At 42.4% G+C, this 18,297-nt stretch overlaps 1 protein-coding gene across 1 annotated transcript; it reads left to right on the plus strand.

Annotated features, from left to right (window-relative positions):
- The first annotated feature begins 394 nt into the window (after nucleotides 1–394).
- On the plus strand, nucleotides 395–17,828 carry si:ch211-269e2.1 (cohesin subunit SA-2). The gene is made up of 32 exons (XM_006788139.3): nucleotides 395–930; nucleotides 1,276–1,373; nucleotides 1,467–1,554; nucleotides 2,138–2,302; nucleotides 2,512–2,608; nucleotides 2,696–2,772; nucleotides 2,864–2,935; nucleotides 4,885–5,089; nucleotides 5,175–5,326; nucleotides 5,411–5,484; nucleotides 5,587–5,710; nucleotides 5,793–5,891; nucleotides 6,176–6,255; nucleotides 6,343–6,450; nucleotides 6,529–6,649; nucleotides 6,777–6,894; nucleotides 7,090–7,193; nucleotides 7,290–7,382; nucleotides 7,500–7,586; nucleotides 8,421–8,621; nucleotides 10,152–10,228; nucleotides 10,317–10,404; nucleotides 10,492–10,572; nucleotides 11,822–11,914; nucleotides 12,000–12,174; nucleotides 14,031–14,167; nucleotides 15,846–15,947; nucleotides 16,036–16,187; nucleotides 16,278–16,406; nucleotides 16,491–16,681; nucleotides 16,765–16,840; nucleotides 16,921–17,828. Exons 2-32 carry the CDS (start codon nucleotides 1,324–1,326, stop codon nucleotides 17,060–17,062), a joined length of 3,558 nt encoding a protein of 1,185 aa, XP_006788202.3. The 5' UTR covers nucleotides 395–930; nucleotides 1,276–1,323; the 3' UTR covers nucleotides 17,063–17,828.
- Nucleotides 17,829–18,297: the final 469 nt, after the last annotated feature.

Consider the following 18,297-nt stretch of genomic DNA (forward strand, 5'->3'; position numbering starts at 1 on the left):
AAACTTTAAATTGTAAGAAATAAATGTGTCATGCCAGACTGTCATGCAATTATAAAACAGAAGGTTTTTGTTAATTGACAGAAACTCATTTCCCCCCATTTCTGTAGTAGATAGTGAAAAAACCCAGCAACATTTGTGCTATTTAATTATTAATTATTTGGTGTAATATCTTTGTCATGAGGAAACCGCAGTGTTTACGTTTCTGGCCTTCAGGCCTTATGTTTGATACTCCAGCTGTAGGTGATGCAGGGGTTCTGAGAGGCCTTTCTATTCTTTCCTGCATTTATAATATTGCTTCTCAAATCCTTCCCGTCCTTAACTCTTTGCCTGTGGGCTAAGGTGCTCGCATAAGATGAGTGAATAGCTCCCCCTGTTGGTCAGCTCATTCAAATAGTTAAAATCAGGAAATGCCATGACATCTCCCTTCTGAATTGACAGCTGCTACTGTGCTTAATTAAATTACACGGGAAGCGCTTTTGGGACCGAGGTGTGCAGGATACATTTCATTAAAAATCACAGTAGGACCAGCGAGATAGCTAAATGTGCTGCATTATTTTTGTGGTAGCACAAAAAGGCACAATCTTCCTGTTATTCACTCGCTAATAGTTCATACGTCGACGAGGGTCTTCTTACAGACGTTTACAGCGCTGTGGCCTGACGAAACCCGCTCCGTACAGCAAGCCTTCTGTCACCGCCGCCTGAGGAGGGACTCAAGTCACACTGACGTTTCCCGCCAACCAATCGCATCACTCTTTTCAGGCTCGTTAGCCAATCACGACCCGTTAGGCTGTCTGTCAACTTGACTGTGAGAGCTGCGGCTAAAGACGGAGGATATCAGTGGAAATATTTGAATTAAATGAGTCTGACAAGCTTCCAATTCAAAGGCATACACTGAAAAACATCGAGGGGGTTCGCGTTTATGCAAAGAGGGTAAGTTTGAAAAGTTTAGCCTCGACCTTTGAGTCTTTGTCTTACCTTTTAGTTTTATTCTGTGCTTGTTATATTCTGCAAGCCGAGGCACTGCTAATTAGGCTAGTCCTGGAAATTATTACTTATATTTTTTGATTTAGTAAAAGAAAGTGCTCTGTTCAACTTTCATGGAGGCCAAAGCGGCCACTATGCCCAAGTGTCTTTAACTTACCCTTTAAAGCACCGCGGTAGCTCCTCCCAGCGGAGGGGGCACGCAGAAAATCAGTTAAACGCAAGCCTCTGCCCCCACCCTCCAATGCATTGCTTAGTTTTGGTTGCACAGCCTGTCTGGTACTGTGTTTGTAGATGCAGAGTCACACAGCTGAGCCCTGCACGTGAACGTCTGAGGGGATCATGATACCAGAGGCCACAGCTGCAGCTGCATCCAGGTCCTCAGAGCAGAAGTAAGTTAGCAAAGTTAGTCGTTATTTGACAGTGCCTGCTATAATAACCCAGCTTCCCTCTGTTAACCAGTTCTCCTGTTTCTGAATTCCCAGTAAGAGCTCTCGTGCCAAGGCGGACACCTCTGAAGCTGTCAGTCACTCAGAGGAGGACTCTGGGAATGAGAACAGGCGAAAGAGTGTGGTACGTGTTATCCACTGATGCTCATGCAGGCTTACACAAGAAAAACGCTTCTTCTGCTTCTTTTTCTTCTTCTTCTTTTAGCTGCTCCCTTTAGGGGTTGTCATATCTGATCCCCTGCTTCCACCTCCACCTATCCCTAGCATCCTTTTCTATCACATCAACCCTCCACATGTGAGGTCTTCCTCTTTTCCTTCTGCCTGGCAGCTCTATATTCTACAGCCTTTGTCCAATATATCCATTAGTCCTCGTCTGCACATCTCCAATCCATCTCCTAACTCTGAGCTCATTTGTAATCTTGTCCATCCTGGCACCAGTTGGTGGAAGCTGCCATGTTGACCCAGAACATGAATACAGTGGCCCAAGTGGACATCAGTGTTCTGCCTAATTGAGTTTAATGTATGTGGCTACAAACCAGCCACATACGTAGTCTGGAGAAGAGAAGTTGTAGATGTTCTAATGCTGTGGAGGCAAATTTGTGTCTGCGCCATTCAGACTGATTTTCACTCGACCTCGACTGGAAATCGTTGCACATTATTTCATCCGGCTGTATTTTCTTCACCTGTCACGTTTTCAATCCCGGCAGAGACGAAGGAGGCGAACACACGAGAGCTCTGAGAATGTCAAGTGCAAAAGTCCCAAAGCCAGCTGCAGCGGCACGAGGAGAGCAGGAAGAGGACACGGCAAACAGACGCACGTGGAGGCCGTCACCTTGTTTGAAGTGATCACAATGGGCAGGAGTGCCATGCAGGTAACTTCGTACACATTGTGTCGCTTTGTTGAATTTAAAAAGGGAAACGTTGTAATCTCTGCTATCTGTCAGAGCTGCTGATTTCACCCTGGCTATTGAGCAGTTATAACAGGCTATAAAAATCCCACATCCTCAGTGTAGAAATGGAAGATTCTTAATTGTGTACAATAATATTATGATTCACCGGGTCTTCTTTGATGCCTGAGCAGGCGGTGATAGATGACTGGATTGAGGCGTATGGGTCAGACAGAGACTCCTCTCTCCTCGACCTCATCAGCTTCTTCATCCAGTGCTCTGGGTGCAAAGGCAAGCAGACCTGCCAGCGCGCACATACGTGCAGCATACCAACAAAGGGCTTTGTCTTTAGCGTGATTTCTGTTTTTTTTTTTTAAGGTGTTGTCACAGCAGAGATGTGTCAGAGCAAAGAGGACAGCGAAGTCATGAGCAAGATGGTCGAGGAGCTGGATGAGGTAAGAGGATTTCAGCTCGGCGCTCTTTCGTGTTATTATGTGAAGCATGTTTTGGATGTTGTGGAAGAGAAACTGTATTTGCGTGTTTCAGACTGCTGGTCTGCAGTATAAGAAGTTTCTGGCTTTTCCGTGGATCCTCACAGTCACGTGGCCCATGGATACAGTCAGTACCCACTCACTGCACTTTAAGCACTTCATGTCAGCCAGTTACTGCTCTTCCATTTTTTTGTAAATGAACTTTTATTTTCTTTTATCAGCTTTAAACACAAAGTGACAAACAAAGTAGTGTGGTATATAGAGATATTTGTGGCATCTTGGTGTTTTTTACTTTGCTTTTTCTTCTCTTTCCAATATATTTGTTGTTATTTCAGCTACACTCACACATTTGAAATAAAACGGTCAATCAATCAGTCAAGTAAAGCCGATAGTTCAGTAGCTTGTAGAACCACCTTTAATTGCAGTAACTTGAAGTAACAGTTATATGTATGACTTTATTCGTCTCTCACATCACTTTGGAGGAATTTTGGCTTGCTCATCTTTACAGTGTTGCTTCAGGTCATTGAGGGTTGCAGGTATTCGTTAACAGACAGCTCTCTTAAGGTCCTGCCATTTTAATCAGATTGAGGTCTCAGTGACAGGGCCACTGCAGCACTTTGATTCTTTTCTTTTTCAGCCATTCTGTTGTAGATTTTCTCAGGTTCTTGGGATCGTTGTCCTACTGCGTCACCCAACTATAGCTATGTTTTAGCTGGCAGACAGGTGGCGTTATATTTGAGTCTAGAGTACTTTGGTATACGGTTCCAAGCCACTCAGTGATTGCAAGGCATCTGTTTCCTGTGGCTGCACGACAAACCAAATTCATCACGCCTCCACCACTGTGCCGACAGCTGGTATGAGGTGTTTGTGCTGATATGCTGAGTTTGGTGTTCATCAAATGTAGTGCTGTGCATTACATCTCCACTTTGGTACACTTATACTTAGTCTGGTGGTTTGTTCGGATGGAACTTTGCAAACCTAAGCTGTGTTGACATGTTATTTTTTAGAGAGAACAGCTTTCTCTTGGTGTTCATTAAAAGAAAAACAGAATGACAAGGATGCTGTTTTTTATTTTTAATGTAGGAATCTTTGAAGTTGAAGTCTTGGGATTCAGACACACTGACAATAAACCTGCAAAATGTGGAAGTTTTTAGTTCAGTGTTGCTGTTCATTTGTTCACACGTGGTGGATTGACTGAGCATGAATCCTGTTTTGCAATTACATACTGTTTACATGTCAGGCTCAGTTACTTTCATTTTCACATATAATTCACTGAGCGGTTCCACCACAGCGGCAGGGCGGGGTTACAGTTGTGGTCAAAGGTTTACTTTCACTCATCGTGAGCATGAATGTCAGGGCAATTTGGCCTTTAATGATTTATTTCAACTTACAGTACAGTTTGCATCTTTAGTGACTTTAAACAACAAGAACTGGATGCACTAATTTGAATTTGTTTAGGATTTTCTTGAATATACACAGGGTCAAAAGCATATTTACAGACAAATTTTCTCTCATTTGAGGGTCACAATTTAAGTCTTCTTCTAGACTTGTGCACTTGTGCACTTGTGCATAAGTATACATTTGAGAAAATCCAAAATAAATTCGAACTTGTGCACCCAGTTCTTGTTTTTGAATCATGAGTGTATTTAAACTTCTAAGCACAACTGCAAACTGGTTTTGCTTAAAAGTGGCGTATACCCGTGTTTAAAATGAAAAGTCTTGTAGTAGTAGGGGTGATGCAGTACGGCTGTATGGCACTGAGATTAGCCGGTCTGCCGGGATTGTGGCTGAGCTTGACTTTGATGCCTTCCTAAGCTAATGCTCTGCTCAATTAGTCAAAAAAGAGACAAAAAAGCACAATAAAAATGTTTGACTCCTTGCACAATTGTAGGTTTTACCTGATTTTCTATACATGTTGCAAAATTATTAGCATTAATTTTCTTGTTCATGAAAACCTTCAGTACGAATCTGATATACTGTATGATACTAATCACCTGGAAAAAAGCATTTCAGTAACATTTTGGATACTTCAAAGGTCTTAAACTTGCTAAACCTGCTTTCTCTCTTCTGCTGTAGGACAGTGTTGAGTATCCTCTGGTGCAGTCTGGACCGTACGGCCGCTGGTTTCACTCAGAGTTCTGCGACTTTGTGTCTGTGCTGGTGGCTCAGTGTCAGCACGGCATCATCTTCGACGGCTACCTGATGAACACCCTCATCTCGCTGCTCACCGAGCTGTCAGACTCTTGCGTGCGAGCGTTCAGACACACCTGCACGCTAGCGGGTAAGAGCGAAACTACGTGAATCAGCATTCAGACACACTTGCGGATAAACTAACCCGTACTTTCGATGTGGACTTCTCTAATCAGCGGTGAAGCTGCTGAGCTCTCTGGTGGGCGTGGCTCTCAGCTTGAGCGCTGGCATTGAAAACAGTCAGAAGCTGTATGAGGTGCAAAAAACGAAGACGATGAGGCAGAAGAGCGCGCAGCAGCTGGAGAAAGTACAGAGGAAGATCGCAGAGGTAAACAGAGAATGAGCAGGACGAAACTGAAAGGACTTTTATTGACGGTGTGGCTTCTGTGTAACCTTCCTGATGCTCCTCTAGTTGCAGGAGAAGCGAGCAGAGATCGAGAGCATGATGGACATCATCTTCAAGGGAGTTTTCCTTAAGCGATACCGGTACAGTTTTCTCTGACATACTTCATTATTTAAATGTTTAATCTATACTGCATTATTATTTTAACTCAACTCGGGTTTGTGGGTGTTTGCGTGCTCGTGCAGTGATGTGCTTCCAGAGATCCGCTGCGTCTGTATGGAAGAGTTGGGTTTGTGGATGAAGCTCTACAGTTCTGTGTTTCTCAGCGACAGTTACCTCAAATACGTGGGCTGGATGATGCACGACAAGGTAGCCAGCAGCAAAATAACAACAAAAAAAATCATCATGGGATGATTTTTACAACACCGCCTGGCTGCTGTTTATTTTTCAGGTGCCAGATGTGCGTCTCAAGTGTGTGTTAGCTCTGCAGGGTCTGTACGGAGATCCCCTCTTCCTGCCTAAACTAGACCTGTTCACCAGCCGCTTTAAGGTAATCGAGCCTCCATCAGGTCCGGTAAAATCTGAATTACCTACACTGCCTTCAAATATCACTGGCTTGTCATGTCATGTTCGAGCCTTAAGAGCTCAATATAGCTGGAGATCTGGACAAGACTTTTAATAAAGCGCTGCTCATAATAATGATCTAATACTGCAACTACTACTACTTCTACTACTGATAATAATAGTAATAGTAATTGATAGGGTTTTTTGTATAGCTCTGATTAAAACAAGCATCACAAAGTGCTTTAATGCTCTTGTACCGTTGTGTTCCAGGACCGGATCATCTCCATGACCCTGGATAAGGACAGTGAAGTGGCAGTGCAGACCATGAAACTCCTGGTGCTCATCTCCAAGTGAGTCTGTTTGATCTGTCATCTAATCTTGTCACTCATTTCTTCATTCTGTTCCTCTTCACATCCACTTCCTTCCTCACTCCTCAGGACATCTGACGATGTGCTCACTCCAGAAGACTACAAACACCTCCTCCAGTTTGTTTACTCTTCACAGCGCCCTCTTGCGGCCACTGCGGGGGAGCTGCTCTTCTCAAGGTATGTCTTCCTATGTCACTTGAAAAACAACTTAGCGGTTTATTAGTGCTTCCATATGATATAGATTGTCTCTGTCAGGCTTCTCAATGCTGTAGCCCCTGCATCTGATACTCAGGATGGATCGAATGAAGAGGAAGCGTGTAAGCAGCAAACATTTGCCAGACTGAAGGCTCTGCTGCACTTCTACCAGGAATCTGAGGTGAACACAGACTGGCTGTTTCAAGTTGAAGCTCCAGTCTGAGCTAAGAAAGGACTTTCTTCTCTATTGTGTTATCACCTAGTTTACATTTGTGATGTTGTGAATCATGTAAAGCTTATGCTTTCAGCTGCACAACCACGTGGTGTACTTGGTGGACAGTCTGTGGGACTGCGGTGGAGCTTTGCTGAAGGACTGGCCCTCCTTCACGTCTGCACTGCTACAGGACTCTTCCTCATGCAGTCCAGGTAAGGAAATGTGTGTGTTGTCAGTTCCTAATAATTTTCCCTCACCAAAGATTTTTTTGTGGATTGAAAGGGCAGTTTAAAATCATCCACAACCTTCATCTTCCTCATTCTGGTTTTCAGTTGTTTCCTCCACAAAACAAAATGTTAGATCCTCTGTGAACTCCTGCTTTTCTAAGTATATGTGTGTGTATGTAGGTTTCGCCCTAGCTGAACAAGCAGTGCTTGTAGAGATCCTGGTAGCGTCGGTGCGTCAGGCATCAAAGGGACCTGTGCTGGCAGGGAGGAGTGGAGCGAAGAAGGTCAGTGGAAGATCTCTGTCCTCTCTTTGTATGTGAGATAGCACACTGATAACTCATCATTTAAAAGACATAAGTGTTTATTTTGTTGTGTTTCAGGTAATGAGTGCTAGAGATAAGAAGATTCAGAACGATGACTGTTTGAAGCTCACTGAATATCTCCTGACGGTGCTTCCAAAGCTGCTTTCTAAGGTGTTTATTCCACATGTAGCTGTTGCTATATAAATCAGTGTGATTCTGTATCCAGGCATCTGTGCTGCACTATTAAATTCTGGTTGTTATATTGTAATGTCTCTATTCTCTCTGCAGTTTTCAAGTAGCAGTGACATCCTTGCCTCCCTGATGAGGATTCCTCAGTACTTCCTCCCAGAGTGTCTGCACGCTGAAAACACACAGGTGTGTGCACACCTGCACTCGGTTTACACTATTTAATCACACAGAAATGGGAATGTGGTAATGTGCTTTCCTTATCCTGAAAGGAGGCCTATTCCGCTCATTTCCATCCATGTGTTTTTATTCACGGACTAGAGCAGCGGTCCCCAACCCCTGGGCCGAGTCGCTTGGTACCGGGCCGTGAGAGTCGAGGGTTGGGTGTGAAATTTATGGTTTTCAGGGTTTTTATCGTTAACTCGGTTTCAATGGGTCTTTTCCCGTGTTGTAGTTGTTTCTTATTTTGAAAGAAATATTTACACATTACCATAGCAACCAGAGAGCATTAAGGGGCAGAGAGGAGGATGTTACTCTCAGTGTTGTTGGTGCATTTCAGGAGGACGCTGCTAATAAAGTTACACAATTACACAGTGAATTTGCATTTATTATTATATTTACAAAATACCACAGTTTTTGTCTTAGTCGTATTAATTTACTTTGTTGCATTTATCTGCGACACCTTAAAGGCCGGTTTGTGAAAATATTGTCTGACATTAAACCGGTCCGTGGTTGGGGACCGCTGTACTAGAGTATCTTCGAATGATTCATAATAGAAGATAACCTTCTAATGGTTTTTTTAACAGAGCGAGGGATTTTCAACACACAATTTCTCAACATACTACTACTAGTTCTGTTTGGTAAACTTAATGGTGAAATGACACTACTCCAATACTCAGCTGGGCTATTGTCTTAGCTTTTTACTTTCATTATACATCACAAAGCCTGCAAATGAGTTTTGCTACCAAATGCGATGTTTTCAAACTGCTTAAACGTATAACATGAGTCGTGTCGCTCCTGTAGGCGGTGTCCAGCCTGTTGACAGAACTGGAAGCTGTTTTAGACGTCCACTCAGGCCCGGCTGTTCTGGAGGGGGGGGCCCGCGTGTTCCTCTCTCTCTGTCGCGAGGAGACAGCTTGGTGCTCCCCCGCCCGAGCTGCTAGAGACTCTCTGGTCCAGCGTTGGGTGGACCGACTGACAGCACTGCTGGGGGAATCGCTCAAGGTGAGTTCTGCTGGATTTATGTGGACGCAATTATTGTGTGTCAGGCTTGTATTCATGTATCCAGAAAAAAAAGAGTGATTACCTTGTACTTCTATTCTGATTTTACTTTTACTCATCACGCCTAGGGATGCACCAATACCACTTTTTTGGAAACGAGTACGAGTACAAGTATATTATATTATGTACTATAATTTAACAAAAAACAAAACAAGGGACTGGTTTGGAATTAAGAACATTTATTTAAAATGAAAAGCATGTTGTATGCAACATATTACAGAATAAATAATTATGAAAAAAAAATTTAAACAGTGACAGTGCAACTCAAGTATTGTTTTCAGTTTATTGTAAACTCGCTTTGGACAACACAAGGGGCATTAATAAACATCTTTGCTATTTAGTGCACAATATTTGAATAAACTAACAACATCCACCAACATAGAACTGTGGGAGTCTATTAACATCAAGTCTAAGATGACTCACTTAATGGAGAGAAAAAGTGAGTGGCAGGGTTTTTTGAAAGAAAAGTAGCTTTTCTGCATTATCAGCAGTCAGACTGTTTCTGTTTTCATCTATAATGTGTGACACTGAGCTAAAAAGCCTTTCACTTTCCACACTGCTCCATGGGGCTGAGAGGTATTTACTCGTCTGTTTCTCTGTTTAGAAGTCTCACTAGCACAGTCACAGCTGGGATGACATCAGAGGCTAGTGCGTCGTAGCTGCTCACTTTTTTAGTTAGTTCCTCAAAGGGGGCGAGGATGGCAACAGTCGTCTCCATAAGAGCCCATTGGTGAGCGGTGAGAGAGTCAGGGAGTTTGTGCTCGGACACCCCCAGCCCTCGCTTTTGCTCAATGAGGGACTGGAGCATGTAATACGTGCTGTTCCAGCGCGTCTGTATGTCCTGCTGCAGTCTCTTTATTGGCTGGTTGAGCTGTCCCTGAATGTCCTCGAGGCGGGAGTAGGCTAAGGCGGAATGTTTAAAATGCCCAACTATTTTCCATCCCACTGCTATAGCATCAGCTATGCTTCTCTGTGCTAATAAGCGTGGGTAAATAAGCGTGGGTAAACTCTTTGTACTCGTTGTTGTGTTGGGATTTTGGTGCTTGATTAAATTACTTGTGTTAAATGCGCTACCTTTAGAGCCTCCTCTGGACAATTTCGCTGAGCACAATTTGCAGTCCGCCTTTGTTTTCGCGTCTTCGTTCACTTTGAAATAGTTTCACACGGCTGACTTGTCTCGCCTGCCCTTCTCTCAGCTCTGAGCTGCAGCCGGGGCCTGGGGGCGGGCACTCGGGGCCTGGGGCCGGGCACTCGGCGCCTGTGATTAACCCCTTACATGCCGCTCAAACATAGACAGGTCTCAGACCGTGGTATCGGTCCCCGGTATCGGGGACTTTTAACGAGTACTTTAGAAAATGTGGTATCGAGGCCGATACCCGATACCAGTATCGGTGCATCCCTAATCACGCCTGAAATCCTCGAAATGTTAGAGACTGAAAGCCACTCTCATGAAGTCTGACTTCTCTTACACAGGGTGAAAGTTTCTCTGCTGATGAGGAGAAAATCAGAGAGATTTTAGCCATGCTGAAGAAACTTAGAGCTTTCAACAAGTAAGACTTGACAGTCGTTTAAAGTCAAGCGTGAGTATGGTGCTGCTGATGTGGATTTATGTGGCTGTTTCTCTTCGTGTTTCCATAGTTGCCATGACCTGAGCCAGTGGGGTCTGTTTGATGTGCTGTCTCCTCTCCTGTCAGTAGAGAGCAGCCTGGAAGGAGCTCCACCTGAGGTATCATCCCCGCCTGCTGTGTAGACAAATGTGGTCTTTGTACTGCGCACACGTCTTCAGTTTATTTCCACTTCACTGTGTTTGCAGGTGTTGCTGGAAGTACTGCAGTGTTTGTCCTTTTCCATGATCTGGTCGCTCAGCACCAGCAGTCAAACTCTGACCTGCAGGGTGAGCTACATCCGCTTTACAGCTCAGTCTTTAACCTGTGTGAATGTAGTGATATAGAGATGAGGTGTTAGCAGCGATGTATGTGCACTTACACAGAAAACACTCTATGTGTTCCCAACATTTTAATCATTTTTGATAATTAAAAAGACCGTGTTTTATTTTAAAGTCATATGTAGTGTTTCTTTTTTGCTTTTGTTTGGTTTTTTTGAGTCTGGATGCTTGGGTCAGAGTAAAATTCTCACTCAAAATAAAAAAACATCCCCTCAGAACAGCTGTATTAAAAGTGAAGGAAGATAAACTGCAAATAAAAGTATACTACTGTTCAGAGGTTTTGGGTTCTTTTCCCTGTAAATTAAGGATTTCAATTTTACTGTTTAAGCTAAAATAACATAAAAATAATATAAAACCGGTTGTTATTGTGTTAGCCCCCCGACAGGCTAGAGACCTGTCCATGGTGTACCCTTCCTCCCATCTTATTACAGCTGGAATAGGCTACAATCGCCATGTGAGCCTGAATTGGATAAATGGAACAAGATTGATGGATCTACCTAGGCTTACAAAGGCTCATTTTCTGTGTTTCTGTGCTGTTTTGTGTTCCCTAATTCAGGATTATCTTTTGAAAGGCTGATTTATCAGCTGTTTTACTGATCACAAAATAATAAAATCTGCATTGTTGAGACTCTGTAGCATCAAACTCTGTGGGTTTAATACACTTCTGAGGGTTTGAAGGGTATACCATGCAGGAAACTGCTGAAAAGTTTCTGTACAACCGTGTGTACTACTTCCTGGCTTGTATGAGTAAAATGTGATGAAGCAGCCAGCTGAGGAACTGTAATGTGTCAGTTTCTCAAGCCCTAATATACTTGTGAGCTGATCGTTTTACCTTCTGCTAATAAGGCAAAATGCTAATGCTAACGCTATAAAAGGAGCAGTACACACTGTAGCCGTCTAGTAGCTCCCAGATGTAATAATGTATTTCTTAGAAATGTTCTTTCAAAAAATGACATTTTTAAATGAACTTTTAAACAGTAATGCTAATTTCTTGACAAAAAAGGAACAAATTTTATTTGATTTGACAGTTTCACATCTTAATAACATCTTAGGAAGTTTTCATTAATTATTACTGTATTATTATGCAAATCAATAGAAGTTTAAAATCATATTTACAAGTTATTACAAGCAGCCAGAAACAGAAGAATTAGAACTGAAATGATCAGTCAGTTAATCAGTCAACACTGTTTGTGTTTAGGAGAAGGCGCAAGCCCAGAGGCTCCAGCTGCGTCTCTTCTGCGAGAGAAGTCATCACTGTCTGTCCCACGGTGACCTCAGTGTGAGACAGCAGGTACGCCTGCTAACCATTTCGACACTTCCTCCTTCTTCTTCTTCTTCAGGCCTTTCTAACATCTTCTCATTTTTTCCAATTTCAGGCCTTCCTGGGCGTGTGTGACGTCCTGACGGCTCACTCCTACCAGCTACGCGTGTGGGATCCCACCTCTTTCGGTCCACTGCTCTACACGCCCAGCCCCAAACTGCAGAGGGCGCTGTTGACCTTTGTGTGCATGCACGTCTTTGTCGGCTCAGACTGTGACAGCCAGAGCAGGGGTGAGACGCCAGCCTGTTTGATTGGCTTTATTTTTTCTTATCCTTACCTCACTTTAAAGGATGTTTTAGCCTCTCTGTTCAGGATGATGTAAGTCCACAGGCAGTGGGTGGCTCTCTCTGTGCTCACCTTAAATCAGGCTTTAAGATTTCTGTGTATGTTTGATTGTGAGCAGAGAGGAAATAAGAGAGAAGGGGAATGAAGAAGTATGAGAAGTGAAAGCAAAAAGTCCTGCATTAAAAATGTGACCCGAGCAGAGGAATAAAAGTATCATTAGCAAAATGAGCTTAAGTACTCTCCCGGTGATGGAGTATTATTTATGGCATGATTGGATTGTTAATACTAATGCATCAAAGCCTGAGCAGCATTAGCTGGTCGAAGTTTACTTTTAATCAGGCCTCCTCTGAAAGCTCACAGCATGAATCTTTGGGGATCGTAAAAAAAAGGATTAATGGGTCAGGAAAGAGGAGAAAACAAAAATCCGATGCTACAAATTTGTATTCATTTCTCTTTAATCCTTCGATGCAGCGGATGGAAGGCAATGGATAATTTGACCTCTTTGGGTCTTGAACATGTAGTTAAGTGAAACCATCTGAGAAGTTTAAAGGGGAAATGACTCTCTGGTGAAACGGCTAAGCAACTCATGGATATCTGAAACACGACAAGGGGGCCAGCGGCAGGGGGGCACAAAAAGCCAAAAAAGTGTCTAAGGCATTGGTTTTCATTTTTATTTTAACTTTTTTTTTCTAACCAATGCAAAGTATTATGATTTAATGTTCGTTTTTATAGCAAGAAAAGTAACTACAGCTGGTTTTTGGAATAAAGAACAGAATACTGAAGCGTGCTCATTGCAGCGCCGCGCGGTAGATGGCACTCTCCCTCTGCCGCTGCTCTGAGCGAGCCGCTGATTGAGTGTGGCGGCCCCGCTGTGGTAAAAATATGCAGATATTAAATGCACGGCCACACATTTGGCTTAATAAGTCGCTGCAGAGCCGCCTGCTGACTGTAAATGGGGTCTGATTTCCAACCTGACCTGACAATTGACCCTCAATTACAAAGGAAGCCTTGTTAATGTCCTCAGACTGAAACAGGGTTGACTAATTTGTAAGAAAGGATGTTAGACTTTGTTATGCAAAGCGATGCAGCTTGTAAGCAGATGACGGCGACATGCTCCTGTCTGCTCTGAAATGAAGAAAACAAGATTGACATCTTGGAAATACATAGTTTTTTTTTCTCTTTATAAAGTCCTGCAAGTAAACTTATGAATTCATCCACAGCTCACTATATCTAAAACATTTTATTATCTTTACTATAGCGTCTGCTTTCAGAGACATATTGCATCCAAATATGGGGATAGTCTAGAGAAGTCAATAACTGTCCTGGTGGGAATCTCTTAAATGTTCAACCAAATACGATACAGGATTATTGGTTTTTGAACATGTAATAAAAAGCTATTGTTTTATTGGATTTGCCTGGTAACGATTTTGTTCTATAGACAGTGTTTTCTATTAGCTGCTGGATCAGAGATCACTCGGAGGGCAAGGGCACTGAGTTAAATCATAAAATCAGGGCAATCTCTTTCCGTGAGAAAATTCCATTAACTCTGGCTCACCTCCGAGCCTATTTTATTAGCCTTGTGAAAGATTGAAGCCACATGGTGTCACAACCATAACTCCAGCGTTATGTTATCTTTGATATCCACCTGTTAAAGCCATTGTCCTGAAACCAACTAAAACACTCTTTCCTGTGTCTGCTTTGTTCTTTTCTTTCTGTTATATGACTTCTCATCATTAATCACTCTTTGGCGTTCCACCACTTCGCGACCGATCGCACGCCCTGCCTGCTTTTGGGCTCTCAGTCAGTGAAAACTCTCAAGTGGAGAAACTGGAGGACCTTCACAAACGGAGAAATGTGCTCGCAGCCTACTGCAAACTGATAATACATGGAGTGCTGGAGATGAGCATGGCAGCAGAGGTCTTCATGTACTACATGAAGGTAAAGGTGAACTCCTCAAATCAGTAGTGTGACATTATGGGGAAGAGCACTAATAAGCTTTTGAGTAGCGAGGAGGTCGAGTGCCTCTCTTAGCATAAAGACTGGAATCAGTAGATGCTGAAAAATGTAACAAGTCGGGTCAATGCAGCCCACGATGACTTGAATGGCGTGGAAGGTTGCGGCTATACGGGTTAAAGAGGCGTTTCCAGTTACATCGTAAGTTATGAAGTCTTAACCAAGCTTCGTTCGATCTTTTTTGGTCCATTTGTAAATCTTGGTTATACTATGTTTCAGAAGGGATCTTTATCACTGGGTACTGTTATGATTCACCAATCATTAGCCAATGAGCACGCAGTTTCACAGTCAGACCCGCCCCCCTCTCATCACAACAAGTTTTAGAACACCAAGATTAACATGATGAAACCCAGTTTGTCTTCCACATCTGTAAAAAGTGATTCTTCCTGTTCTGTCCTTTCAAAATAAAGGTTGCTAATATATACACTATTTGATTTTAAACATTCTGATAGTTGCATGAGCTATTATTATTTAGACAGACAGACACACACACACACACACAAAGAGATTGGTAATATAATTAACAGTTAAATAATTTTTTTTGTATGAACAAGCAAAAAAAATGAAGTGTATATTTCTTTATAATATTGATATTGATGTGAACATAATATACAGATGTCTTGGAACAAAAATGCAGCAGCTTTAATCCAACACTAGCAAGAAGACAACTTCTTATAATGTGTTGGGGTGACAGGAAGTACACATGCGTAAAACAATTCGAGTTTTGTGATGGGCCTTCAGAAACCAGTGGTGAAAACCCAAATATGTTTCATTAAACTCTCTTAAATTATGGTTAATGTTATAATCTTGTGTTATTTAGGTTGCTCGTTCAGCATCCAGTTGGGTTTAAAACCCTCTGAAGGACCTTTTCAGTTTCTTCAGTTAGTTTTGTGTTAAGCCTGTTTCATATTAGCCAAAATAAGCATTTCATTTAATATCACAGGGAATCATCTGCTGACAAAGCTAACTAGCCAGTGGCAGCATTAGGTAATAACTCCCTTGCTTTACCCTCTTGGGCAAATTTGGTTGGAAAAAAAAATTGGTGCTAGCCAAAATTTCTAACTTTGATACATCAAAAGAGTGATGATCCACAAACCAATGGGTGGCATCCATCTTTTATATACAGTCTAGACTTCGTAAGAAGATTTTTCTACTAACTTATCCAAGAAGTAGTTTAGCACATAACAACAAAAAAACACAAATCGTTGTGGGTATTGAACTAACATGGTATAACATGTTAAACAGAGACTTTTAAGGGTGCTGCTGGGTGGATTTTATTGCCTTTGAACCGCGCCAAGGCTGTTCTCTCTGTTTTTGTGCTAAGATATTCAACTCAGCCTCAGTTTGTGTTCCTAATGCATTATCAATAAATCCCCAAAATACTATTTTAACCATCTAGCTTCCTGTGGTTTTGTGACTTACAAAAGATGAATATGGTTGGGTACTTGAATCAGGACATAAAGGTGCACTTAAAATTTTTTTTTATTTATGGAGGGATGTTTGGGTTGCCTTAATCAAATGTAGCACTTTAATGCTGCTGCTGTTGCTTCAGTTCATCTTTGGATTAAACGTCAAGTGTCATCGTCTCCCTCTTTGTCCGCAGTATTACAATGACTTTGGAGACATCATCAAGGAGACTGTGTATCGCACCAGGCAGATGGATAAAATAGAGAGTGCTCGCACACTGGTGCTCTGTTTGCAGCAGGTATTGTCACTGAAAAATATAAACTTCAGCCCCAAATTGTCACTAGAAGGCAGCGAGATACTGATGTGCTGTCGTGTGCACCTCCCAGCTGTTTGTGCGCCTTAAGCAGGAGCAAGAAAGCAGCGGCAGGCCTCACCCAGGAGTCCAGACTTTCACCAGCATTAAAGAGCTAGCCAGGCGATTCGCCCTCACCTTTGGGGACCTTGTCAAGTTTCGTGAGTGTGTCGTCCTGATCCACAGGTTGGCACGTGACCTAATTTCTCTTTTTGTGTTACTTTTTGCTGATATTTTTCCTTTTTGTTCCTAAAGTCTGTGTGTATACATCTTTAGGAACGGCATCGAGTTCGTGTTCCAAGACTTTACTCAGACTCCAGACTCATCTACACCACTGTACCTCTCCTACCTGACCATCCTCAGCGAGTTCTCCAGCAAACTGCTCAGACCAGACAAGAAAGCAGTGTGAGTGCTGAAAGCAACAAACAGGAGTTTAAATGGTTTTTTAAGAAAAACAAAAACCTCTGAAGGCTGCTCATGTCTGTGCAGGTTCTCCTACCTTCAAAAACACACTGCTGAGCACATTATTGACCTCAGGGAGGAGTGCTGGCAGCCTCTCATCTACTATCGTGCATCCCTGTTTGCTGTAGCCGAGGGGGAGGACGCCATATCCTACGTAAGCTCGGACAGGAAGGCAAACCTGCCCAATCGCTTGCCCTTCTCCAAACAAAAATGGGAAGGTAGGAGAGCCGAGTTCAGTCAAGCACAGAGTGATTTCCTCACCATCACCAGCTGCTTCAGGTGTATCCTTTTTTATTTTCAGGAAGAAAGTCCCCCTGTCTGTTTAGCCCTGGTGAATCCAAAGTCAGCAAGGTGCGCAAACCGAGCTGCAGCCCAAGGTGAGCCCAAGTGAAGTGTTTTCAAACCAGCTACGAAGCAGGTCTCACATGAATCACTGTAACCTGACCTCTCTCATTAGCCATCAGGAGAAAGCAGCTGATACAGATCCATTTTCTGTCCCTCTGGATCCTCCACCCAAAAGACTGCACGCTGAGGGATCTGTAATCTGTGTCACCAAGGAGCCAGATGATGGTGATGGTACCGTGGAGGTTGAGCTCTGAGTGTGAGGAGGTCGGGAGAATCGGTGCTGCCGTCTGCATGATGAGACCTCAACAGATGTTTTACTTATGATGCACCTTGTTACCAGTGTCCTCTGTGTGTGGACACTGGTGGGTTTTTTTGTACAGTGATCATGCAGCATGTCATGTTTTCAGAAGGATGTGATCAGAAAGGATAAAGGTGGCAATATTCTGCCATGCAAAGACCAAAACCACAACAAATGTGTTTTAATCCACAGCTGAAAATAGTTCCTTACATTATTACCAACCACTGCTGTTTCAGTAAAGTTTCCCCAACACTGGACTTCCCAGATGTTTAAGTAAACAACTGAGGTTGTCTTACAAAAAAAAGAAAAAGAAAATCCAATTTGGGGTCATTTAAAAAAAGATGGAAAATTTTCTGAAACTGTACATGAGATTTGAGTGGAGTGATACAAACTGGCTGAGTCAGGGACCAGAAGTACAAATTGCTGGTTTTGGCCTTTTAATGGAAAAAATAATGACCAACACCAGGATTAATCTGGTGTTATGATTTACAGACCACTTAAATTTGAGGACCATTTGTATCAGTATGTGCATAGATTTTTTTTTTTAAACATACAGCTTTACTGTAAAAATACTTGATTTTTAAAAATGACACTAAATACTTTCTCTTTTAGTTTTCCTATTGGACACAGGGTCAATTAAGAATTGTAGTTTTTATTTTGATACCTGCTACGTATGTATTTAATATCAATTAATGTAAATTAAAAAAAAATATTGTCTTCAAGTTAATAATATATTCTATACTTGAAATAAGTTAACAAGCACTTTGTTACTTTTTGAAACAGCTGTACGTTTATGTATTGTTGTGCACAGAAACATTGGTTAGTCTGGTAAATGGTATTCTCTTATCACTAACAAACAGCGCAAACACTTGAAATGTGATATAGATAATTTTCAGCTGGCACAGATACACTTACCAGCCACTGTGTTAGCTACATCTTTTTCACCGCACGTTAATTCAAATTTTCAAATCAGCAATTCGGTGTGTGCAGGACCTGGACAAGATAACCTGCTGAAGTTCAAATTGGGTATAAGAATGGGAAGGATTTAAGTGACTTTGAGTGTGGCGTGGTTGTTGGTGCCAGACAGGCTGGTGCCAGTATTAGCTGGTCTCTATGGTTTACAGATGGTCTGAAAAAGATGAAATATCCAGTGAGTCACAGTTCTCTGGGCGAAACTTCCTTGTTGATATC

Source organism: Neolamprologus brichardi, chromosome 16 (genome assembly GCF_056152115.1).
Source record: "Neolamprologus brichardi isolate AB-2024 chromosome 16, ASM5615211v1, whole genome shotgun sequence".
In the NCBI taxonomy this organism is placed as follows: Eukaryota; Metazoa; Chordata; class Actinopteri; order Cichliformes; family Cichlidae; genus Neolamprologus; species Neolamprologus brichardi.

Coding starts and splice junctions, on each gene's coding strand:
- si:ch211-269e2.1 (XM_006788139.3), top strand. CDS start 1,324: ATGATACCAGAGGCCACAGCTGCAGCTGCATCCAGGTCCTCAGAGCAG. Junction 10,229..10,316: donor AAACTTAGAGCTTTCAACAA/GTAAGACTTGAC, acceptor GTGTTTCCATAG/TTGCCATGACCTGAGCCAGT. Junction 12,175..14,030: donor CTGTGACAGCCAGAGCAGGG/GTGAGACGCCAG, acceptor TTGGGCTCTCAG/TCAGTGAAAACTCTCAAGTG.